At 42.9% G+C, this 27,008-nt stretch overlaps 1 protein-coding gene and 1 long non-coding RNA gene across 2 annotated transcripts in view; one reads left to right on the forward strand and one right to left on the reverse strand.

Annotated features, from left to right (window-relative positions):
- The window catches only part of LOC142140742 (ornithine decarboxylase-like), a 41,355-nt gene extending 15,633 nt beyond the window's left edge, over positions 1 to 25,722 (reverse strand). Inside the window, exons 1-5 of the mRNA XM_075198583.1 lie at positions 25,664 to 25,722; positions 11,940 to 12,076; positions 11,282 to 11,458; positions 2,539 to 2,711; positions 355 to 489 (exon numbers count right to left, since the gene is read on the reverse strand). Of these exons, the coding sequence (XP_075054684.1) occupies positions 355 to 489; positions 2,539 to 2,711; positions 11,282 to 11,458; positions 11,940 to 12,026 (572 nt within the window). The 5' untranslated portion in view covers positions 12,027 to 12,076; positions 25,664 to 25,722. The remainder of the gene's footprint in view (positions 1 to 354; positions 490 to 2,538; positions 2,712 to 11,281; positions 11,459 to 11,939; positions 12,077 to 25,663) is intronic.
- Positions 268 to 27,008, forward strand: LOC142140745 (uncharacterized). The gene is made up of 3 exons (XR_012688560.1): positions 268 to 543; positions 26,182 to 26,255; positions 26,904 to 27,008. It is a non-coding gene; the product is annotated as an uncharacterized LOC142140745 (long non-coding RNA).

The following is a 27,008-nucleotide window of genomic DNA, read 5'->3' on the forward strand; positions in this document are numbered from 1 at the left end:
TTGTTAATTCGCTTGTCCTATAATTTTGGTCGGATATCACTACCCTAATGCACAGTTGGCACCCGAGTATCTGTTTATCCAAGCAGGGAACAATAGGCACATAAATATCTAAAATTATCAAGCAAAATGTATTTTTTTTGTAACCAAGGAACTTTTTTCACAAAGGACCCATAAAAAGGAAAATGTCAATGTAATTTTCTCTACCCTAAATCAGTCAACACATAGACATTGAGGATATTCACTGTCTTTCCCTTCTTGTTCCTTAAGGTCACTTTATTTTAGACTGGTTATTGCTCATCCACCGTCCGCTCCACCATCAGAACAATCTAATATAAGAAATCGGTTACATCTTACCTGACTCCAGTTACCGTTACATGCAGACTCTTGGCTACCTTTAGGAGGTGTTCACATATCTCTAAAAGAGCTCCGAACTTCTTGCTGAGACAAGCAATTGATAAAATATCATCAGTGCTGATGCGAAGGATCATCCTGAAGAGGAAAGACATTAACAAATTGAACAGTCTTCTGGGCTGCAAGAGCAAGGTACTACTTAAGGGAATGTCTAAACTAAATTGAATTCTACCTAATTATTTACCACCCCTATCAAAACAAAACTAATATGTTATTAAAATTACTTCCATGTAGATCCTGCTGCATCATCCAGCTCTGTCTATTCCTTGCCAGCCTCACTGTTTTCAGCCTCGACATCTATCTATGTGCAGTTTTTGACACACCTCTTCCTTAATGTACTGTTTTGACCAGACCAACAAGGAAAGTCAATTGCAATACAGGAAAGAAGTGAGCTCGTGTGATAACAGCACCATGGAGATAATTAAAGACTTAAGTGGAGAACTGAAGTATACGGTTGTGTATAGGGAACTACACACATTAAAGAAAAATTATATTTAATAGTTTATCATTTATTTATTTTAACATAATGTTATTAAAATACTTTTAGATCCAACGGCATCGACCAGCTATGCCTAGTCTTCTAAAAACTCTGTTTTCAGCCTCTACATCTCCGTACAGTTACTGGCACCCTTATTATCCTTATCCGTATTGTATTATGACTGGCTGACCCAATCTTGAAATTTAGCTGTAGAAAGGAAGTGGGCAGGGATGGCAAAGGCACCATGGAGTTGGTTAATTAAATACGGAGAAGAAAGACTGAACTAGAAAGAAACCGTGGGCAAATTCAGATCTATAACTCTAGTAGTAATCTTGAATAAAATTTACTACACCTTCAAACAAACCACTAACTTCCCTTTCCAATAATAGTACTTTGGTTGGGGTTCCACAACATTTGCACTATTCACTGAAGTTCAAAGTTCTCAGAACCAGGACCCTTGCCAATCCCGTACGGCATCGCTCAGCTCTTTGTGTAGCAGAAGCAGGGCCGCCATCAGAGGGGTACAGGGGGCACCCTTGTACCGGGCCCGGGCTCACCAGGGGGCCCGGTGGCACACACTTACCAGGGGGCCCGCTATCTTCAGCCTGGCTGTCACTGTGACAGCAAGGCTGAAGACAGCAGCAAAGACGTTGGGACTGCAGAGCCGTGACTGTACCTTCAGCCTCAACTTCTGCGGTGGAACGTACATGCGTTCCACCAACAGGAAGTTCAGCTTTTGGAATGCAAACTTGCGTTCCAAATGACGAACTTCCTGTTGGTGGAACGCACATGAGTTCCACTGCGGAAGCTAAGACCTGAAGTCTCTCTCTCCCTCCCCTTCCCTAATACTAATAAATATATATATATATATATAATCACTTTATACACACACATATTTATTTTATATATATAAATAACTTACCTTTCAATCGCCTAAGTCTGACCCCCTTCATGGAAGGATTTTTCTTTTCATTGCCTTGGGCCCCCTTTCCCCCTGGGCCCCCAGGCGCCTGCACAGTTGGAAAGATGGCCCTGGTTCATCGGTGGGGGGGTCATCAGGGGACCCTGCCTGCTTCATTGTACTGGGCCCCACGATTTCTGATGGTGGCCCTGAGCAGGAGAGATCCAACACAATCTCCCTTAGGCTTTCAATTAGAGGAGATGTTTCAGATCTCTCCTGCTATAGTGAGAACCAAAGGGAAGTTCTGGCTATATGTGAATGTGGGGACCTTGATAAATGGTGTTACCGGTGGGGTCCCAGGGGAGACCCCCACACCAAAGTACTATAAGTAGGAAGGGAAGATGGGAGTTAGTAATTTATTTGATGAACTTTGAAAGCTCCTTCAATTTGTTGTTAATGTGGTGAAGGCCACAAGAATGTGTGACAGGAGATCTGGTGGGATTTGCAGGCAAGGCTCAACACTGAAATCTATTGTGGAAGTTATGTGACGCCAATGTACAGACTACAATAAAACATCAGCAGATGAGGAATCCCTTGATGTGATGTGAGATGATTAGAGCAGGGATAATCTTTCTATTGGGGTAGAATGAATATTCATTTATCAAGATTATTATTTTATTTGTGGGGGTGGCATCTTGTGTGAGGATAGGACAACTTACAGAGAAGCCAGCTCTAGACTGTCACTTACTCAGCAGCTGGATGATTCTTTGCAACTTTCACCAGTTCACTCTCACAGTCAAACGTCATCCTGTTGACTCCATGCTTGGCTGCATATCTGATGTGTGACGGCTGTTTGCAGGGGTTTGCGTAAATAATGTCAGTGGCAGGTACTCCCATTCCCAATATCATCTTTATCTCAGCCTGAGGACAAAATAATGTGATGGTCATAAAGTGCTTGTAGAACGGTTAGGTAGAGCAAGAACATAACGTTAATTTGATGCTGGATTATTTGAAAGTGATAAAATTTATAAAAAAAAAAAATAGTTTTAGAGGCTGAAAACATCATTGTTCTAGAGAGGTCTAGTTGTCGATCAAATGCTTGAAATGTTACAATTTGTTTTGAACGCCCCTGAAAGGCAGAGATCGAGCATCAGAGATACAATTTCAGTTAGGCGCATTTTCCTCCCTTCACGTGTAATTAATGTGGAAAATTAATTTTACATTCCAACCAACATATAAATATAATACTGTATATAAATATAATAATAAAAAAGACAGACCCAACGTTCCTTCTCTCACTTTAAGCATGAATAATACTTACTACTTATTTGGACCTACTCTCCAGTAGATCCCAGATGGGAAGATCCAAGTGGCAAGTATGGGGGATGTCATGATGTGATTCGAGTCTTCATGGCCCTGCCTTCCACTGTGTATTGACGCAATTAGAGTCATCACATAGTGGGGGGATGAGGCCATGATGAAGCCATTCGCATTATCAGGTCCCGCCCACTACAGCAATCACAAAAATCACATCGTTACACACCAGAGCCGGGGCCTAATGAATCAAATCACCTTACCACAGCCCGAGCCACATCACAACAAAGAAGCTGCATTCGGGAGTGTGACCCACTCTGCCTGGAGTCCATGAGGACTCCCCAAAATATCACACTACGCATTTTCAGCCGGGCCAAAAATTGTAGAGGAGCAAAATATAGCAGAAAATTCAGTTATTTTATATTTACGCAGATAGGTGAGCCCATTCACGGAATATAATAGTTCAACATCGCAAATCGGGTGTTATGTACTTGCCCTTAGATTTGCCCTCATTCAAGAAAGCCGTGATTGCCTCATGAAGTTTCCATCTTGGATCTCAATTATGAACTTGCCCTTACAATAGCCCTTATCCAAGATGGCTGGGACTGTCTCATGAATATTCCATCTTGGATCTCATTTCCTGTTTGGGCTAGAAAAGGCACTTCCTGCTTTGAAGCCATTGCTTGAGTATTGTGTTTGTATCTGAACCAGATGCTTCCACAGAACCTTGCTCCCTTGGGATTAGGACTACAATTGCTTGATACTTCTACCAGACCTTTATCTGTCTTGAGACTTTGGACTTTTCTTGTTGGACATTTGAGATTTATTTATAAATCACAATAAATCCTGTTTACTACAGAACTACCTGGCTATTGGGTTCCGTTTGTGATACCAGAAGTGTAACTTTAGCCCACGAATCATGAAGAGATTCAGTTGTCTGTCCAAAGTCTATTATATTTTATTTTTATTTTTTTGAAATAGCCCTGAGTGATTATACAGGGCATATTTTCAGCACAATTAGTTCAGCAAAATTTTCCGATTTAGTTGATAAAGACCTGATTTAGAGCTAGACTTAAGCAAGTCCAATTGCGGGCTGTAACTTTTCCTTACAGCACATGAGCAATATGGGATATTCATTTTTATGTAACAAACTTGTGGCTTCTTAGCACTGGAGAAGCAGATCGTAGAGTACAGTATATAAGTGTAGCTTACACCTCAGAGATCCGACCTAGATAGACTTGTGTGGGTGATCCATGTATTGATATAATGCTTTACTAACTAACTGTATCTGCTCGGTGTACACAACTAGAACTCTGGTCACTATAGAGATTATTGCTCTGTACGATAAATGCAGCCATTGTAATCAATAAAGATTGCCCATTGTATAGTACGTGCTTCATTTGCAATGTACCCTGCTCTTTAGCATGTATGGATGTTGCCATTATCAAAAAATTCTATGATCTCTATCAAGCCTGGACAACTAGTGTTTCTCCAGGAAACTGCAAATCCCTGCACTCTCTTCGAGCTATCACCTGTCTATTGGTTAGCAAAGCATGCTGGGTCTTGTAGTTTCGCGGAACCTGGAGAATTACAGGTTGTCCAGGCGTGATTTCTATGGTATTAACCTGATGTCACTCACCGGACCGTGAGTGCCTCTACGCTGGTGCGTGGCTCCCTAGCCTTCCTGCCGGCACCTATCTTGAACCGCGGCCGTCCGCCATCCTGATGGACTGCGCATGCGCAGCACCCAAGAACTCTTGTGACTGTTTCTTTTAATCTAATTGGTTGATCAGGCAACTCTCCCTATTTAAGGCACCTGTGCTCATTACCTCATTGCCTGATCTTGAGTCTCATTCCCTGTGAGTCTCTGAAGGTGTCTCCCGTGTTCTACTAGTGTCTTCAATTTCCTGCTGATTCCTGTTCTACTCATCACTGGTCTCCATACCCACTACTGTCTCCTGTGTACTACTAGTGTCTTCAGTTCCTGTGGATTCCCTGTGCTACTCATTGCTGGTTTCCATACCTGCTACCGTCTCCTGTTTCCTGCTTGTGTCCTCAGCTGGACTCTGATTACCGGATCTACTCACCTGTGGTTCCTACACTCGTCTCTGCCGTTCAGCGTCTCTGCATTCCCTGCATCTTCCTGTGGACAGACTGTTCTACTGAATAGCGGTATGCCTATCTGTTATTGACTTACTACGTTTACTCTGCATATCCGCTAGGACAAGTTTCCACTCTCAGCAGCGATATCCATACCCGCTATAGAATGTTATTGTTACGCTGCATATCTGTTTGGAATTAACCGTACTACTCAGTCGTTATATGCACAATTGTGATTGACTATCCTTTGTTGGCCTGCATATCTGTGCTGAGCAAGTCTCTACCAAGCAGCGCCACATACCGTTATAGACTTTGCTGGATACGCTGCATATCTATTGGGATCAAGTTCCTCTGTGCTCTCAGTGACTGCATCCTATTATCCTTTTTATGCCTCCACTCATCGACACCTGTACACATTCTCACCTATTAAGCAGTGGTACAACTTGCTGTACGCAGACCACTGACTTCCCTACTACCTCCCCGCATCTGCTCACGTCCATCCTGATCTCCGTGTTCAAATCTGCCTTTCCACAATATCAGCTAGTCGCTGACTCATTGACCAAGATTGCTGCAAGTCACTGACTTTCCTATTCTTTATGTTCATTCTCTCTCCATCTGCTGTGATATATGTTCCGCTAGTCACCCTGCTACCAGAGGACCGTTGTGTTAACTTCACTACTCTGGTAAGCCCAGTTATCTGGTGAATTCCTGGGCAAGACTCCTAGTGCCCGTGACAGTAAGATCAGGCCATGACAGACCCAGGATCGGAACCAACAGCTAAAGAGATGCTGCAGTATCTGGTCACCCGAATCGAACAACAAGATGTTCGCCAACAACAGTTGTTGCAATATTGTCAGGCTTTAGCCTCCCAAGGAACCCCTGTGCAAAATGTAGCAGCTACCATTGATCTTCCAGTATCTCCATCTCCTTCCCCAGTGCCATCCCAGGTTTCCATCGCTTCCACGCTACACCTGCCTACTCCTTCTAAATATGATGGAGATCCCAAAACTTGTAGGGGCTTTCTTAACCAATGCTCCGTTCATTTCGAACTTCAACCTCATAACTTCTCTACTCATCGTTCCAAAGTGGCCTACCTCATCTCTTAGTTTTCCGGACAGGCTCTCGCATGGGCCTCCCCTCTGTGGGAAAGAAATGACCCTTTATCGCAAGATAGTGCCATGTTTATTTCTACGTTTCAAAGTATTTTTGACGAACCTGGTCGTGTTATCTCTGCAGCTTCCAGTATCCTCTGACTACGCCAAGGATCTCTGACTGTAGCTCAGTATGTCATTCAATTTCGGATACTTGCCTCTGAACTTCAGTGGAACACTGAGGCATTGATCGCCGCCTTCTGGCAGGGGCTTTCCGATAAAATTAAAGACGCACTGACCTCTCCAGAATTACCCTCCTCCTTGGATGATTTGATTCCCCTTTGCCATCGTGTAGACATGAGATTTCGTGAGAGAGATTCCGAGAGAGTAACTTCCTGCAAAGTGCCTCTTCGCTCAGTATCTCAAGTTCGTCATTCTCCACCTCCAGTAGAACCTATGGAGGTAGGTCGCTCTAAACGAACATCAGACGAGAGAGAACGAAGAGTGAAAAATAGACTCTGTATCTATTGCGCTGACTCTACTCACATGCTGAACTCATGTCCTAGGAAGTCAGGAAATGCCAGGCCCTAACCAGTTCTGGAGAGGTAAGGTTAGGGTCCCTGGAGTCCTCTCCATGTTCTACGAATGTGAAAGTTTGTGCTTTTGATGTTACCGTTTCCTTTGCTACCAAATCTTTGTCTCTCAAGCACTTATAGATTCTGGAGCTGCCGGAAATTTTATCTCTAGTTCCCTAGTGAATCAATGGTCTCTACCAGTGATTTCCTTAAAGGTACCCATTGCTGTTACTGCTATCGATGGGTCACGTATAATTAATGGTATGGCAGGAAGGTACACAGAAATAACTGAAATAACTGGTTCCACAGAATACTAATATAGTTTGAATGCAGGGATAATAAGGATGAGTTACCCAATTCCAGGATGCAAAAGTTTAGTCCAGGAAGCAAACAGAGTCCAGGCAAAGTAAATGTCACAAGCAAACGTGCATAGTCCAGTAATCAGGCCAAGGTCTAAGGTAAGAGAGGTCCAGCAGTATCCAGGCAAGGTTCGGGGTCACGAGCAGACAAGCTTAAACGGTAAACAGGCCAAGGTCACAACGGGAGATCAAATATTAGCAGAATCAAACAGGAACAGGGGGAACACAAGCAGCAGCCAGGTATACAAGGATGAACTGCTCAGAGCACAGCTTGAGGCAGGTACTTAAAGCAGTGCAACAGGTGCAGTTCTAATCAGGCATAATGCAAGGTGATTAACTCCTTCAGGCATGTAGAAAAGTTCAGGAACAGAACAGCAGCACCTCTGGTGGTATAAGGTACTGCTGCTAGATACAAATAACAGGTAGTACAGAGAAGACCCAATTCCTCAAAAGCAAAAGAAGAATTGGCAAGTTCGTCCACTAAGTCTCTAGCATCTTCAATGAACTCACTTTCAGAATCTGAGTCCCAGCCAAGGGTTGGGATAGGACCTTTTATTCTATTAGAAGATGGCGATATGCCCAAAAAGCCAGTCACCAAGGTTGATGCTTGTGGAGACTGAGGTGGCATAGAGAGACCCCGATCAGGTGACTTGACTGGAGATGAAAGATATTTCTGACAGACTGCATTTACAAAGTCCATGGTGTTGTGAGTAATGGGATCATCAGATTTAAGAAGGGAAAAAGCCCAAGTCTGCGGCTCCCCTCTGAAATTCATGATAATCCTACCAACTTGGTTAAATTGGTCAGAGAAATATCCTGGAAATTCTTCAAATTGCTTCATACAAACTTGAAGGACTAAAGCAAATTGTTTCAGGTCTCCATCAAAGAAGGCTGGAGGAGGGTCTGAAGATTCCGAAGAAGCTTTTGGGTGTTCAGGCTCAATAGCAGATACTGAAGAGTTCCCAGCTTGTGCAGCTGTCTCTGGAGAGTCCCCGGCTGGGACGGCAAGTTGGGCACACTTGACGGGAAGCCTGGACTGTGCACAGCACACCGACTGGATAGCATTGTGAGATGCCTCAGAGCAGACAGCGCGGTGAGATGCCTCAGAGCAGACAGTACAGAGTGGCAACTCGGGCTGAACCGCATGGACAGGCAACTCGGGCGCGGACGGTAAGGGCAGCGCCCCCTCTGGAGCGGACTGTAAGGGCAGAGGCGGCGGCCGAGGACTCGGGAGTAGAGGCGGCGGCCGAGGACTCGGGAGTAGAGGCGGCGGCCGAGGACTCGGGAGTAGAGGCGGCGGCCGAGGACTCGGGAGTAGAGGCGGCGGCCGAGGACTCGGGAGTAGAGGCGGCGGCCGAGGACTCGGGAGTAGAGGCGGCGGCCGAGGACTCGGGAGTAGAGGCGGCGGCCGAGGACTCGGGAGTAGAGGCGGCGGCCGAGGACTCGGGAGTAGAGGCGGCGGCCGAGGACTCGGGAGTAGAGGCGGCGGCCGAGGACTCGGGAGTAGAGGCGGCGGCCGAGGACTCGGGAGTAGAGGCGGCGGCCGAGGACTCGGGAGTAGAGGCGGCGGCCGCGGACTCGGGAGTAGAGGCGGCGGCCGCGGACTCGGGAGTAGAGGCGGCGGCCGCGGACTCGGGAGTAGAGGCGGCGGCCGCGGACTCGGGAGTAGAGGCGGCGGCCGCGGACTCGGGAGTAGAGGCGGCGGCAGCGGACTCGGGAGTAGAGGCGGCGGCAGCGGACTCGGGAGTAGAGGCGGCGGCAGCGGACTCCGGACCTGACGCAGCGGACTCCGGACCTGACGCAGCGGACTCCGGACCTGACGCAGCGGACTCCGGACCTGACGCAGCGGACTCCGGACCTGACGCAGCGGACTCCGGACCTGACGCAGCGGACTCCGGACCTGACGCAGCGGACTCCGGACCTGACGCAGCGGACTCCGGACCTGACGCAGCGGACTCCGGACCTGACGCAGCGGACTGAAGGCTGCTCCATAGGATGTTGTGGTCTGCGGAGCGGACAGCCTTGTAAGAAATGTTCGCCACTGGCGCAGTAGAGGCATAGTTTACCAATCCTTCTGCGCCATCGTTCCTCCTCAGTGAGATGGGGACGCAGGTAGCTTGGTTGTTTAGAATCCCTAATGGTAGGGACCGCAGGAAGTACCATAGATGCAGCACCACTGTCAGAAAAAGTTCTAGGAAGATCCTCTGCCGTCTGCATGCTTTCACCAGAGGAGTTTGTTGCTTTAAAATCAGAATTAGTGTTGAAACTACTTAACACAGCAGCAGGAAGGGTTTTAAGCAGTTCTTGGAGTAGAGTAGATAACTGTATGATTTGATAGCAGAGCTGAATAATGTCCATCTGCAGTATTTGTAGTTGTGGATTAAGTGACATGGTCTCAATAACCAAACAGAGTTCAATACAAAAATACTAGAAATCCCGGGACTAAGCAGAGGGCGTGCAATCAGTAGGCCTAGATTGTAAGGCAGTTCATCATGTTATGATTCCTAGCAAATTCGGCAAGCAGCCACGGAAGTATAATACAAATGTCTTTATTCCAGCAAAATATATAAGCAGGAATTCAGTTCAAGGAACATGCAGGTTTTCATAAACAGGTATAATGAACAGGAATGGCAGGAAGGTACACAGAAATAACTGGTTCCACAGAATACTAATATAGTTTGAATGCAGGGATAATAAGGGTGAGTTACCCAATTCCAGGAAGCAAACAGAGTCCAGGCAAAGTAAATGTCACAAGCAAACTTGCATAGTCCGGTGATCAGGCCAAGGTCTAAGGTAACGAGAGGTCCAGCAGTATTCAGTATCCAGGCAAGGTTCGGGGTCACGAGCAGACAAGCATAAACGGTAAACAGGCCAAGGTCACAACGGGAGATCAAATATCAACAGAATCAAACAGAAACAGGGGGAACACAAGCAGCAGCCAGGCATACAAGGATGAACTGCTCAGAGCACAGCTTGAGGCAGGTACTTAAAGCAGTGCAACAGGTGCAGTTCTAATCAGGCATAATACAAGGTGATTATCTCCTTCAGGCATGTAGAAAAGTTCAGGAACAGAACAGCAGCACCTCTGGTGGTATAAGGTACTGCTGCTAGATACAAATAACAGGCAGAGTTGTAACACAATGACTATATTAAAAAAAATCCACAAAATATATAGGTGCACCTATATTAATATCTCTCACGATCTGATTGATCCTTTAAGCCAGTTGAAGGGTGTTGTGGTATGTAGAATCATACCACTTATTGTACTCCATCCTGTTCCGATGTATAATATAGAGCAATTGATCTCATATAGCAATAGGGTTCATGTAACCGAGTAAATAAGTGCTTGAATAAGGATGATAGTTCCACAGAGAATAACAGAAAAGGCAGTTTCTTACCAGGGGACCAGGGGAATGATAGAAGCTGGGATAACAATGAATGACCTGCAACAAAATAGTCTCTTAGCTGATATCTGGATATTAAATGTAACATTCGACTTTCTGTTTCTGCAGCAACTTTCCAAATTCTCAATAAATGAGTGGTTGTAACAAATCCCATATGCTTCTGTCTTAATAGCAAGTGCTAAGTTTTCTATAACCTCCGTGTAAGTGGCGGCGTCTCACCCGCCCTGAATCTGAAGGTGAATTCCAGATTGCCAATAATATACTCATCCAATATTAGTGTATAGATGTTTGGAATGGAGTCCCAAGTCAGTATTGAGTAATAATGAACACTCAAATGTACGTGCCGACAGGATATACAAAAGCTGCTTGGTTAGAAATTAGTAGCGATCACAGGAACCATTAAACCCCGGCTGACGCGTTTCATTACCATCAGGTAACTTCATCAGAGATAAAAGATCTAGCGCCAATGTAATTTTGTTTTTTACTGTGAAAATGATTATAGCTGGCAGGTGTGTGGTCAGTGAGTATTCTCACATCAGCCACTATCTTATTACTCTTATCATTGTGACAGTTTCATGAAGAACTGATAAGAACATGAGCTGTCTGCTGCGCAGTGTGAATGTGTTACATATTCTAGGCTGCCATTACCTGGCTGGCACAGTCAAATCCTGTACCCAGGGCTGCGAGCACCTGAAGAATCTCATCACTGCTGTTACACTTCACAGCATAGAACGGCCTCACCCGGGGCAATTCCTGGAGAAATCGCAGATGTTTCTGTATCACGTCATTTAGATCAGCCACAAAGAAAGCGTCTTCGTCGCCCTGCTACAGAAAGAGACACGATATTCCAACAAGAAACAGAAATGACTTTCAAACTTTGAGGGGTTAATGTTCTATTGTCTTACAATGGGAAACACCTAGGGCTAGATTTACTAAGCTGCGGGTTTGAAAATGTGGGGATGTTGCCTATAGCAACCAATCAGATTCTAGCTTTCATTTATTTAGTACTTTCTACAAAATGACAGCTAGAATCTGATTGGTTGCTATAGGCAACATCCCCACTTTTTCAAACCCGCAGCTTAGTCAATTTAGCCCCTAGTGATCAATATAGGTGGGATTTATGACAGGACTTAGATAAGTAATTTAGTGTTTTGGGTAGTTTCATGTTAATACTGGTCACTGGTCATCCAGTGTAAAAGACTGACAAAGTATCAACCTATTGTGAACAGGTTACAGTTATTTAGCACCAAAAACAGCCACAGTGACAGAAAAATCAGAACACATGGGAGCCCAATGTGAAACCTACATTTACAGAGAGACTTCTGATTTTCTTCTTCATAAACTGCAGAGCGGACGTCTCCTCTTCCACTATAGTCACACTGCTCTCCCTCATTCTCTTCCACTTACCGTTCTCACTGGTTTTATCCACTTTTATCTTCTTGTCTGTAAATGTAACCACAAAACACTGAAAGGGTCATTAACTAAGGGTAGCGCACATGCCAGACCTGATTTGTTTCATGTGGCGTCTGTTAAGGGGGCACAATTCTATGTTTTCCAATGTTGAGTGTAGTCATGAAGCCTAGCATTGCAAATTATTATTATTTATTATTATTATTAGTAAGGAAATATAGTGCTGAGCAGTGCCAGACAATGGGTAAAACAGGGACATATAAGTTGGATAGAATAAATACAGACATAAAGACAAAGGGTAAGGGTAATTAAAACAAATAAAAAATTGGTAGTGAGGGCCTTGCATATAGAGAGTATATATATATTATATATATATATATATATATATATATATATATATATATATATATATATATATATATATATATATATATTACAGTGCCAAAACCTCGCTACTGCGGAAGCACACATAACTTTCTTTTTATGCAGTTTTGATGTCAGGATGGTGAATGTATTTGACACCATACAGATTTCATACTGTTTCTTGAGACCCTAAACACTAGCTAGACAAAGACCAGCTCTCTAAAAACCAGCCAGCTTCCCCAGCATTGGTCTCCCTGACTAATGAAACAAGCAGCTTTTATAGAAGACACCATACTTGCCAACTTTCCCGGAATGTTCGGGAGACTCCCGAAATTAAGGCAAGTATCATACAGCAACTTTCTCGTCAAAATGACGCGATATGTGGTGAATCGCGTCATTTTGGCCCCGCAACAAAATTATGTTTTTGTTGTGGGGGTGGGGCCAAAATGACGCAATTGGCCGCGCCCCTCCGCCCTCCAACCACGGCCTCTGCTCGGGTACTCCCAGAATTCACTTTGCAAAGGTTGGTAAGTATGGAAGACACTCCTCCCACAGACCTAGCTTGATAGGCAGATGACACACCCAACTCCCCTTTAAAAACTAAGCTCCTCTCAGTGTTCTGTTTGCTCTGTCACAGATACACCCTGTGTGTTTGCAGGGAGGAGGACAATTGAAAATATGTAAGAGTTAACCAAACTTAAACCTATTGTTTGTCACATATAAGTCTTCAATCTAGGTGCGTTAGTGCATGAAAGTATTACTCTACTTGCATGCTCTCTCTGCGTATTGCCAGCTAAATGCGTTCCTTTGTTACAGTAATATGATTATATATATATATATATATATATATATATTGTAACAAAGGGAGGCATCTAGCTAGCAATATGCAGAGAAAGCATGCAAGTAGAGTAAAACACTTATGTGTGACAGACAATAGTTTAAAGTTTGGTTAACTGACATGGGTTGAAATTAGAGATGCTCACTGACCCCCGTGTTTTGGTTTTGGTTTTGGATCTGGATTACCTTCGTGGTTTGGTTTTGGTTTTGCAAAACCGCCATTGCATGTTTTGGTTTTGTTTGGTTTTATTTTGCTATTTTGTTGAAAAATCAATGTTTTTGGGTCTAAAATAACCAAATTTAGTGCTCCACCGGTTTCTTGGATAAGTAATGTAATTGTAAAGCTAATAAATTATCAAAAAAACTGTTTAATTTCTGGTAGGTAGGCCTTCATTAATTCTACACACAAACCAGATTGTCTTCCTCTCCATCTATGCATATTGGCAATGCAGCCATCGTCTTTGGATGTATATTACACCCTACACTTATAGTTAAATATGTAAAGAAATGGACAAAGGCAGTTTTGTTTCTGTCTCTATAGCCCCCCCCCCTCCACTTGTAGAAAATACAAAAAAAAAATCAGCTGTTATAGACTGTACAATATTAATTGAAATGGACAAAGGCAGTTTGGGGTCAGTCTGTGTATGACACCCTACCCATAATGAGAAATTGCCAAAACAGCAACCTTTCAAGACGGAACGTGATATGGAAATGCCCCAAGTCCCTTTCCTCTTTGGCGGTAGATTATGATTATTTTTTATTATTAGTATTTTATAGGGCGCCACTAGGTATCCGTAGCGCCGTACACGGACAGACAGAAACACGGTTCAGGGTGAGAAAGCACAGTAACTCGGAAGCTCAAAGTACAGCTAGATGAAAGGTGAGAGGCCCTGGGGGCAGAGAGAGGGGTAGAAGGGCCTCACGGAAGAGACAAGGAGACGGAGAGCAGAGTTAAGGTGGTGGAGAACAGGAGGAGAGGAGGCCCTGCTCGAAGGAGCGTACAATCTAAGGGGCGGGTAGGATGGACAGAGACGCAAGGGTAGGAGGAGGAAAGGGGGAGAGCGGAGGCAAGGACAGAGAGGGGGGAGAGGAGAGCGACGAGGAGGGAGGTAGGTGGGGGACTGGAAGGCTATAAGGAAGAGGTGGGTTTTTAAGGCCCGTTTGAAGCTGGACAAGTTGGGTGAAGTTCTGATGGAGCGGGGGAGCTGGTTCCAGTGGAGGGGGGCAGCACGGGAGAAGTCTTGGATGCGAGCATGGGAGGAGGTGACCAGGGGGGAAGATAGGCGTCGGTCATTGGCCGAACGCCGAGGGAGGGATGGAGCATGAATGGAGATGAGGCTGGAGATGTAGGGAGCAGTGGAGTTGGAGAGGGCCTTGAAGGTAAGTGTAAGGAGCTTGAATACGATTCTGTAGGGGAAGGGGAGCCAGTGAAGGGATTGGTAGAGGGGGGAGACAGAGGAGGAGCGGCGAGAGAGGAAAATGAGCCGAGCGGCAGCATTGAGTACGGAGCGAAGGGGAGCGAGGTGAGAGCGGGGGAGGCCAGTAAGGAGGAGGTTGCAGTAGTCTAAGCGGGAGATAATAAGAGAGTTGACAAGAGCTTTAGTGGCATCTTGGGAGAGGAAGGGCCGAATGCGTGCGATGTTGCGCAGCTGGAAGCGGCAAGATTTAGCAAGAGAGAGAATGTGAGGGGCAAATGAGAGAGATTGCACCCTAGATTTTTTAAAGATGTTATCATCATCATCTGGAGCTTCATCCTCACCCTCATCAGTGTGTACGTCATCATCATAGACTATCAATTCATCGCCGCTTGAATCCGCCATTAGAGAACAGTCAGTGCTTGGATGTCTTTGATGGTGAAGGCCTTCCTTGTGGAAGATGTAGTTCATTTTTATAAACATTATTTTCTCCACATTTTTAGGAAGTTACCTTCTGCGGCGATCACTGACTAAGTTCTCGGCTGTGCTGAACACTCGTTCAGAGTACACACTGGAGGGTGGGCAGCTTAGGTATTGCAAAGCAAGTTTGTACATGGGTTTCCAAATGGCCTGCTTTTCCTCCCAATAAGGAAAGGGACTGTCTGACATTTCCATATCAACAGGGCCATCTTTTCCATTGGGCATGATGGGCAGGTGCCCGGGGGCCCCACGGGCAAGGGGGCCTCATAGTCAGGCTCTTGATTATAATAAAAAATCCTGCAAAAGAAAAAACCCGCAAAAAAAAAAACCTTCAAGGGTCACTGAGCAAGTACATCTATCTATCTCTATATCTATATCTGTATCTCTATACATCTATATCTATATATATATCTATATATGTAGGGGCCGCGGTGCACTGCTTTGCCCGGGGGCCCATAAAGTTGTTAAGATGGCCCTGCATATCAATTACCTCTTGAAAATAATCCTCCACCATCCTTTGCATGTTTATACTAGTATTGGATGGAGTTATGGGCAAGGTGACACATTTTTTTAAAAAAATCCTTCAAACCAGCCCAGATGTTAAATTGTTCTGGTCTGCCCCCTGTGTCTTTCCTGCTTCTTTTTGGGAAATTAAATTTTTTACGAGCAGCAGCAGCTTGAGAAAGTGAAGGAGGACACGCCGTCAAGCCGAGGCCCAGTTCAGCAGCCAACTTGCTAAGCAATAGCTCCTTGCAAAAGTTCACATCTCTCTCATTTAAAAGTAAAGACTCAATGTAGGTCTTAAACTTTGGATCAAGCACAGTGGCTAAAACGTACTGATCCGAGTTCAAGATCTTAATAACTCGAGGATCATTGTGAAGCGAATTAAGTACTTGATCAACAAGGCCAACATACTTAGCTGAATTGCTTGCTTTCATCTCCTCCTTCAGTTTCTCAAGCTGCTTTTCCAATAGTCTAATTAAAGGAATGACTTGGCTCAAACTAGCATAATCTGCACTCACTTCACACGTCACAACTTCAAATGGTTTCAGCACCTTGCACAGCACTGAAAGAATTCCCCACTGTGCAAGAGTGAAATACATCCCCCCTCCTTTCCCAATGTCATGGCTTGTGCAATACGCTTGGATGGCTTTGCGCTGTTCCTCCATCCTCTGAAGTATGTACAGGGTGGAATTCCACCTAGTTACCATCTCTTAGTTTGCGTAACAAATTGTCAGCTGTATGCCTGTTAGTGAAGCCGGTGATACAAAGAGTGGCCTGCCTGTGACAAATGTTACGTAGTGGTGTAAATGCTGCTGCTGTTCCTGCTGGTGAAGGTGAATGACCAACCCAGTGGGCTGTCACAGTCATATAGTCTTTGGTTTGCCCACTTCCACTTGTCCACATTTCTGTGGTTAAGTGGACAGTGGGCAGAATGGCATTTTTCAGTGCAACCTCTACATTTGTACTCACTTTTTGGTATAGTTGTGGAATAGCTTCACGGGAAAAATGGTGTCACGATGGAATGCTGTAATGCGGACACAAAACCTCAATTAACTGTGAAAAACCAGCTTCGTTTATTGTGGATATTGGACGCAGATCTAACACTAACATGGCAGCCATGGCGTCTGTGATTCGCTTGGAGACTGGGTGACTGCTGTCATATTTGCTTCCCCTCGCAAATGATTGTTTCACAGTTAATTGTTGAAATGTAGGACTGCTCTTTTTCTTGCCCTTCCTCTGGGCTGACGATTCACCCCCAGCAGCAGCAGTGGGACTAACGCTTGCTTCAGAGGAATCAATAATAGTGCAGGAGTCATCCAGCCTTAATAAGTGGGATGTAGGGCTAACTCCGAGCGCCACTGAGGATATTGATGAGGATGGTGTGGGGGGTGTATTTTGTAGTCATCGGGATGTAGGTGACCGGAGGGTCCTAGCTGATGATAGAGTGCTTGTAAATTTTTTGGAAGAACTATCAGCTTTTCCCAACACTTTGCCATGAACTCTCATCAAATGGCGTAACATAGACGAGGTTCCAAGATGGTTAAGGTCCCTCCTTCGACTGACTGTGGCTTGACATACACTACAAATGGCTATACAATTGTTGTCTGGATTGGGGTAGAAATAATTCCACACATAAGAGGTGGATTTTTTTTGTTTTATGGCCAGGCATGACAATGGACTTTTTCTTGTCACGTGTCAGAACTGCTGCCACTGGTGCAGGACTTACACAAACAACCTCATCAACATCCTTATTAGCGCCCTCGCCAACTCCACAAGTCTCCCCCTCATCCTCTTCTATTTCCAAAGTGGCATCCTCAATTTGTTTATCACCGGCTACACTTGGGCTGTTCAGGCACACATCAGCAGAACTGCTGAAAGGGCCCCTTTTTATGGATACACTAACAGAATGCTCACGATTAGACATCTTACTGTTGGATGGACTCTCCACAGGGATTGGTTTCATTTCTGATTCAGAGCAAACATTATCCTCTAATGCCTTACTGTTATCTTGCAGCTCCGCTTTGACGCGTAACAGTAGTTGTGCACCACTTGTAGGCTCGGTAACATTTTTGGATCTGCCACTAATAGAGAAAGGCGAAGGCCTCATTCTCTCTTTGCCACTGCGTGTGTAGAATGGCATGTTGGCAATTTATTTTTTTATCGGCAGTTAACTTTTCCTCAGTTACACTTCTTTTTCGCTTTAACACGGTAAAAAAAAATTTGGTGTGTGTTTTTTTGCCTGATTTCAAAAGACTATGTAGTTTGACATTGCCTTTCCCAGATGACCAGAACACTACCATCAGGACTGGTGACAGAACCTGGTTGCTGATTCTGCTCATATGTGGACTGCTTTGAATCCATTATAATGAGGCCAAAGCACTTGTAGTACTACAAATTGTTTTTTATACTGCTGACAAATCTGACTTTTGACAGCCAGAAAAATTAATGCAAAAGAATGGGGAACACCCCAAAAGCACTTGGAATGCCAGAAATTGAACAAAAACCCTCCTCTATCCTCCTCTTACTGCTGTAACAACTGGTATTAAGATTAGAATGATATTGAATAGAAACAATAATGTGTCTCTGTCCCTGCGCTGATCTAGCCTGTGTTACCTAACCCTGCTCTCTCCCTCTGTCAAATGGCGATGGATTGCTGTGGAGGCTGGTATTTATGCTTTTCAAATCTTGCGAGAACCGAGCTCAAAAATACGAACACGTCACAATGACGTTTTGCCTCAATTTCGATTCCGAACGGGCGGGAGAGTACCGAGCCTGCTCGGCTCGGTTCTCGGATAGGCTAAATTCGGTAGGATTCGGATCTCGGGGAACCGAGCCCGCCCATCTCTCGTTGAAATGTTCCTCCTCTCAGCAAACAGACAGGGTGTATCTGTGTCAGGGCAAACAGAACCATTGATGGCAGTTTCCTCTTAAAGGGAAGGTGGGTGTGTCATCAGCCCATCAAGCTAGGGCTGTGGGAGGAGTGTCATGTATAAAACCTTGCTTATTTCATTTGTTCAGTGAGACCAACGGTGGGGAAGCTGGCTGGTCTTTAGAGAGCTGGCCTTTGTCTAGCTAGCGTTCAGGGTCTCCAGAATTGGTGTGAAATCCGTATGGTGTCAAAAACATTTACCATTCTGACAATTAAACTACATAAAAAAGAAGAAGTTGTTTGCGTGTACTTCAGGTAGTAGCAGGCTCTTGCCAGAATATATATAATATATATATATATATATATATATATATATATATATATATATATATATATATATATACACACATACATATTGCATTGTAACTAGTCACTGTCCAGCATCTCAACATCACTGGGGCTTACTACCATGTCTCACCATTAATATGGGGTGGAGTAACCTGACAGTGGGGCACACTGAGGATTTCCATGGTAGACCAGTCCGACACTGCATATGTGGACCACTAAGTGACGTGTGCAGTATGTGGGGAGGGCTGGGGGGCATGTGAAGAGGTGTAAATGGCATGTGTGGGGCATAAGCAGAAGGTTGAGTGACATGGGGGGAGGTCTGATTGGCATGGCTTCCACTGATCATCATCAATGTTAATTTCTAAGGTGCCACAAGGTATAGTAGTACAAAACAAATATATACTCTAATAATACATAAGTAGAATAATAATACATAAACCAATACATAAACAATTTCAACACTACAGAGCCATAACTTAGGATTTTAGCTCCTATGGCGAGAAACAAAAATGTAACCGCTCTAATTTTAACCAAATGAACCTAAAATATCCATAAACTGAGCCCCCCTTCACCGATACGCCCTGGGCGGTCGCCCCTATTGCACAGCCCTAGTTACGGCCTTGCAACAATACACGTAGCTAACTCTGTAAATAACACAATACAACATACCATATGCAACGTGCAATTTAATAGGACATAGGCTGACAGACAGGAGACTAAGCATAGAGAGGAGCCTGCCTGTGAGTGCTTAAGTTTGTGAGGAACTTCAGCACATGGCTTAAATTGCTTCAATTTAAATAATTATGTACATCTCCAAGTTTCTCCTGTACAGTTCTCACATAATAAACAGTTCAGTTACAATTACAGACACTCTCTCTCCCTTCAGGCTGTCTCTCAGTCCTCCTCTATGCCTCTCACACTGCATGCATCCTCCAGGTAGGACTCTGAATGCAGCCACACTGCTAGAGGCAACGATCCCCCCATCAATAGCTCCCCTCTGGGTCTGTTCTTTGCTCTACTATGGCTCCTGGTCATATTCATGGCTCATACGCTCAGCTGATGGATGTGCATAAGAAAAAGTTTAAACTTCCGTTTTAATAACTATGTATATGTCTCACAAACTGGGTGTCTACAGTGAATACATAACGACTTATTACCCTTTGATTGCATGTGGGGGATGTCCTGTGGGATTGAAGGTACTACCCCTCCAGGGCCTGGCAGATAGTGGGATCACAGTTTTAAAATGAGGGTCATGAGTGAATGCCATAAGGAGTCGGAGGGATGCTGAGCACACAAGTGTTTGTAAGGAACTTGTGCAGTGTTTAATAAGCCTGATGTGTTGGTAAATAGTGAGGGTTGCGAAGCCCAACCAGGAACACTGCTGCCAAAGGCATGTGAATCAAGTCTGCCCCACTGATGATCAATCAAAGCTAGGAGCGTGTGACAGCCCGGAGGGAAAGTGGTAGATCTTGCGTTCATCTGTTTGAGCCACAGTCTTTACAAAGAACTGTGCCAAAGAGAGAAAAGGTGATGTAATAAAGTGTATTTATTTTATCGTGAGAGAGTCTGAAACCAATTATTTACTACAACTGTGCGTGTTCTATCCTACTTCTGTACATCTGTGTCTGGTGGGCACCCTGGTACCAGGCTTACCATGTCCCTCCAGCTCTGAGTGTCATCCTAGACTTTAGCAGACTGTGGCCAATCTTTTTACTGCACTTTATCTGCCAAACCTAGTTATTAAACATACACCTTATATGTCTGTAGGTGCTTTCACCGCACATTTACTTAGAAAACATATAGAGATACAACATTTTCTAATGACACACACAGGCCTGGGGCTACCAGGCTATCTATCTATCTATCTATCTATATATATATATGTATATATATATCTCCATCCGTATTTCTCTCTATCTCTATCCATATCTCTCTCTATCTCTCTCCATATCTCTCTCTAGATAGATAAGGGAGAGATAAACAGATATAGATATGTATATATATAAAACTCTACAGTATGAAGATTATTTTATCATTTTTAATAATTTAATTATATATTACAATATATTCCGTAGCAGTGTACAACACCTACATAGAATAATATAAAAAGGTAAAATAAGAAACTATATGTAGAAAAGTCTAACGCTTCGGTTTAGTTAAGTTTTTTGTGTGGCAGTTAGAATTTATAACAACCATTATTCCAAATTGACTATTTTCTATCTATTCATTTGATTTGCATTTAGTGTTAAATTAATAGGGATATACTAATTAATTTAAGCAACAAAGTGTAACTGAGATGTCACCTAAAAGGCAAATGTCTGCTGTAACTGCACAGCAAGAAGCAGCAAAAAGACACAGGGCGGAGCGGGATAAAGCCCAACAACAATCTATAACTCATAGCCAAAGAGAACGCGAACGTTACCGTCAATGCCATGTAAATCTGACTCCTCAGTAAATTGCCCGTAACAGAGAAAACAATTGAAGAGCGAACAGGATACACCTAAGAAGTCAGTGAACAAGATGCCACGCTGTTCTTGATGATGGCAACTTTGATTAAACAAATATTAATGCTCATAACTGTGGTCACATGGACAGTATTTGTGATTTTTGCCACGCTAAGCATTTTGCAGCTGAGCAGCCATCTGACAAACTATTCAATCAAAGCTGACACAAGGGTAAAGTCACATTGGGTGGAAAACGGTTCAACATGATCTTACTTTTTCATAATTTTGAATGGCTCTTAACTAGTAAAATAATAAATAGTAAGTATGGAATTTTTGTACTTACAGATATATATTAAAATGTTATCCTACTTACACATGTCTTCCATCAACATCCTTTCTACCATGTTATTTGCAAGTGATCAAGACTGGAGTGACTTAGACTTTAGAACAAACAAAAATGTAAATTATTTCACAAGACCATGTGGTGATGGTGCTGGAGGCAATGCATAGTCTAATTTCTCGTCTATCGACAAGTTTCGCATTGATGTATTGTGTCAAATTACTCCGCCTTAAGTAAAGAAAAGAATGGAGGGTGAAAAACAGGGAACATAATATATATACAGTATCTGTGTATGTATGTGTATAATAAATATATATATATACAGGCACAGGCAACCTTCAAGTGTTTTTTATTTTACTTTTAGCATCAGGATGGCAAAGTATTTGACAAAATAAAACACACTTTTTTGTGACCCTAATGCTAAGTTAACAAAGACCAGCTCCCTAGACACCAACCGACTTACTCAATAAAAAACGGACAGGTTTAAATACTTTATAATCCTCCCACATCCCTAGCTTGAGGGACAGATGCCCACTTTGCCTTTAAAAATGAGTTTTGATCAAACAAAATATTAAAATGCCCTTTAGCAGTCTGCACCTCATTTCTCACAAACTGGACTACAAAAACATATCCTTTTTCTAGCCCTCTGGTTCCCCATATTTGTCAGTCATATTTAAACTTGTATATATTCTATATGTAAGTAGTCAGAATGGATTTCTGTCTTGCAGAGTAGTCCATTGTTTAAGCCTAGGGAAAAGGATTATTATCTACTCTTCCTGTATGAATGTGCATCACACCAGGGTTCTCATGTGTGAAGATAGAAAAAAGGTCCACAGATAGAGCTCTGTTTAATTACAGAGGACTACATTGTGTATTTAAATGTAATGTGTCTGGATTGTGATCTCTCCTGTTTAAACAATCTGCTCTGTAGCTATAGAACAATACCTGTCCCTAATTGTATCAAGAGCAAAACATCTGCTATCTATGCAAAAGTAAACACAGAAAAGAACAAATCAGGCAAGTCCTTAAATTCCTGAGAAGGTCATTGCTGCCTTTAAAAACGAATACCAGAGAACAGCAAATTGGCATTCACTACCCAGTGATAGCTGAAGTCAGGCTGGTGTTGAGATCTAGATCTCTGCCCCTGACAGAAAAAGACAATCGGTCACTGGAGTTACTGCCTTTGGCCTGACCTACCTCTCCATGGGCCCGATTCATCAAAGTTCGCAAATGCATACGCATCTGCTAAATGGCTCTGCACATGCGCGAAACACTTAAGCATCGCAAAACACTACATACGCTACTCAAGCACGGCAGATACAGCTCTCAAAAGGCGACTCAATCTCAAACTGCAACGCAAATAGATTTGAGATGACTGCTGACCACTTGAAAACATATGGGTGGGAATGGGCGGAGAGTAGGCGCGGACTGGGCGGAGATAAGATAGTACTTGAGTAAAGTAGGCGTTATGCTTTTTCACTTGAGAATAGTAGGCGTTCCCTCTGCCCAGATGAGTGAAACTGATGTCACTCCTGTCTCAAATCTTTCACAAAAGTTAAGGAAGGCCAGGGTCATGTTTAACTCCAATACAGCTAGCTAAAACCACTATTAAACACCTTTAGGAGCATCTTTTGCGTTTAAAATGCAAAACGAAATGTGCACAACATACATACATATCAATACAGACTGCTTGTGCCATTTTTTATTTTTTTTTTTAAAAAATAAAAATTATTAAGCTTTTACATATCTTAAAAATGTTCCATTAGTATGTTTGTGTAAATTAAGCCTTTTTTTCTTTACATACCCCTTTCTAATCAATGCAATTCGCAAGTGCAACATGTTTGATGTTATTTTGGCCCTTTGGCCTCAATCCGGAACTGCCGGAATGCCGGAATTAGTTAGCTGGAAATAGCGCCCTCTGCTGCTTACTGCCTCTTCAGTAAAGATGACTGGCTTTTATAGGCCTGTACACTGCTAGCCACATATCTTCTCAGCATTATGGGGAGAATCCAGGTCACAGTGCATTCCGGCTGCCGGAATGGTTGGCTCAGTGCATTCCACATTCATTCCACTGCCGGAATGGTTGCCTCAGTGCATTCCACATTCATTCCACTGCCGGAATGGTTGCTTCAGTGCATTCCACATATATTCCACTGCCGGAATGGTTGCCTCAGTGCATTCCACATTTATTCCACTGCCGGAATGGTTGCCTCAGTGCATTCCACATTCATTCCACTGCCGGAATGGTTGCCTCAGTGCATTCCACATTCATTCCACTGCCGGAATGGTTGCCTCAGTGCATTCCACATTCATTCCACTGCCGGAATGGTTGCCTCAGTGCATTCCACATTCATTCCACTGCCAGAATGGTTGCCTCAGTGCATTCCACATTCATTCCACTGCCGGAATGGTTGCCTCAGTGCATTCCACATTCATTCCACTGCCGGAATGGTTGCCTCAGTGCATTCCACATTTATTCCACTGCCGGAATGGTTGCCTCAGTGCATTCCACATTCATTCCACTGCCGGGATGGTTGCCTCAGTGCATTCCACATTCATTCCACTGCCGGAATTGTTGTGCACACTGCATGTGTAATTATTTCATTTTATGTAAAATGTCTCCCAAACAATAGACTTTGTCATAAATATTTATGCTAAATCTCCAACCATTCTGAACAATTACCAATATCATTAGTCTCAATATATTACATGCCTGATTTGACAGTTGGTGATGGTGCGTTTGCAATAACAAATAATATTAATAGACATATAATAACTTGAAACTATATTTTAGGGTTTTACACACATGATTTATGCAAATTTAAAACAAGTGTACTATTACCACAGGGACACTTTTAACAGCAACACAAATAGTGTAAGGATATTAATGATCCCTAAGAGCCGAGAGAATTGGTGAGGACTTGAACCCACATAGCAAGCTTGCAAGGTGGATTGCCCAACTGCTACACCACTGTACAAGTGGTGATGTCAAGGGAATAGAATACAAATTAAAGATGACCAGCAACTTCTAGCATAAGTTGTTTCCCTTAAAACATGGGGAAAAATACCAATACTTGGAAATATTATACCCAGAAAGATTTGGTGCATGCAGAGTCACAATTTATGCATATCGAAATATATCCATGTTGATAAATACAATTAAAAAATATAACATTTATTGCTCCCATTTCTAATATTTGATTTGGTGGAGCACTTAGCTTTTTCCACTGTTGCCAGTACAGAATTCCTATGTCTTTGAAATCCAAAGTCTTTGCCAACAACTGCTTTGCTGTGTTGTAGCTGATAACACTGTTGAACATTACATATAGCCACCTTACACACCAAAACATATACTAAGTCACAGAGTGGAATAAATACCCTCAAACTTGTAAACATACCAAGGTTAGCCACATACACGCATCATTCGGGGTTCAAACTCATTACCTTGTTGTTGCAAGCTCATTTCTTAATTCACTGAGGTATACTTCACATTGAAACACCAACACTAAACTGCACATTAACTAGTTAGCACAGCTGAATGACTGTCTTAGACCTGATAAATCGGCCATGTTGCAATTAATATGAACAGCATGATGGATAACGTGGTATTAAAATATTAACCCTAGATAAACACACACATTAATAAAAACAATGTTTTACTAAAGCAGCAGGAGCTGCAAAAACTTCACCATAAAAAAAGGAATTAGGCGCGTTTGCCAATCTTACGCTAAATACAAGCAGTTGCATATAGTTTTTTACTTTTAGGAGTATGCTTAATAATGTGTTTTATTAACTCAATTGGTGCTTAGGGTTGACCTGGGGCCTCGAACTTCTGCACTTAGTATTGGTGGGTGAAATATATAACTACTACACTATTGTGGCACATCTAAATGTAGCACATGCAAATGAATCATATGTCATATAATTGTACTTAAAACTATTTTACCCATACTATTGCCACAACACTAACAGCTTAGCTCATTAATGACATCTGTAATAATCGTTATAATCTCTACTTACCCTACAGAAAATAAACGTTGCTCACATGTCAGGTCACTTTTACACAAAACCACACTTGGCTAATTAGAACACACCTGTGTGCTCCTAATGACGTGTATATACTCTCCGGCCTTCTCACCTGCATTTAATTCACTAATTACAGTGCTACGTAAAAATACCTTGCTTGACCTTCTGTGTTGTTGGGAGATTCACAGTTCTGGGTAAGTAGCCCTTAATGGTGAAATGTTTCATAATCTCCTCAGTTTATTGCTGTACCTTGCTCAACACTCATGTTTATTTTTAGGAAAAGGTATTGGTGAGATACAGATAGAAAATTATGCTGAAAGGTCCTAATGGTAAAGAATTTTATGTTTAAGGTTAGTGGAAATGTCTTTAATTAGCTGCAGAGTTTGAATATTGAGGCAACTGTGTAGACTTGGGATGTGTCTCTGCATAGATACCTCTCGACTGTAGTGACACACATAAAGATTATCCATCTATATTGATTTATTTTGTACCTGTTTACCCTCCCCCCACAGATCTTGGTCCTGGATTGTGTTTTTTGGGTGTCTAGTGATTGCTTATTGACATTCCACATTTGTCTGTGTGTGTGGTAAGTAGAAACCAGATATTGTTTTATTACATACCCCTTGTTAAAACACTTTGCATTAAGAATGTCCATGCTGTTATAATTTTTTTTTTTTTGTTTTTCTTTTTCTAATACCTTTTATTTGAAGTGTGGTTTTTCAGACCCTACCTTAAAGACACATTAACAGTCTGTGCTTGAGTCATTAAGGAGAGCAAAGGATAAAAAATAAGTAAATGTTCTAGTGGACAAAGCATGTTACAATGTAAGGGGTCAATGTTTTGTTTTGGTTATTTTTGGAACAAAACCTAAATATCTTCACATTTAAAAGATCAGTGGTCAAGGCTTGATTATCTAAGGTATGGTAATTCAAAATGGGAATATGAATAGACATGGTCTGGTGTGTTAGTGAAATGGTTTATATGTGTAATAATAGGGGAAAAACCATGGCAACCTGTATTTTACCTTTTCAATGTGTGTAGAAAGTATAGCTTCATGCCTCTAAGTTTAGCCTTAATGTGTTTAGCTAAATGCACGTTAATGGGGTAGTTTAAATCCACAGCCTAATGTGGCAACATAATTGATGTTTGGTTTTTCTACAGTTTATTGATCAGCACATATAGTGTTGAGAAGTGCACATTATTGACACTTTATTTGTTTTTCTTATATCTACAGCCTTTAGATTACACTTGGCCTGCAGTGCTGGCTTTTCTGCCATTGCACTTCCTTTTGGAGTTGGTGGATGTTGCCATGGTGAAGGGTGTTGTCAAATGTAAGTAG

Source organism: Mixophyes fleayi, chromosome 2 (genome assembly GCF_038048845.1).
Source record: "Mixophyes fleayi isolate aMixFle1 chromosome 2, aMixFle1.hap1, whole genome shotgun sequence".
In the NCBI taxonomy this organism is placed as follows: Eukaryota; Metazoa; Chordata; class Amphibia; order Anura; family Limnodynastidae; genus Mixophyes; species Mixophyes fleayi.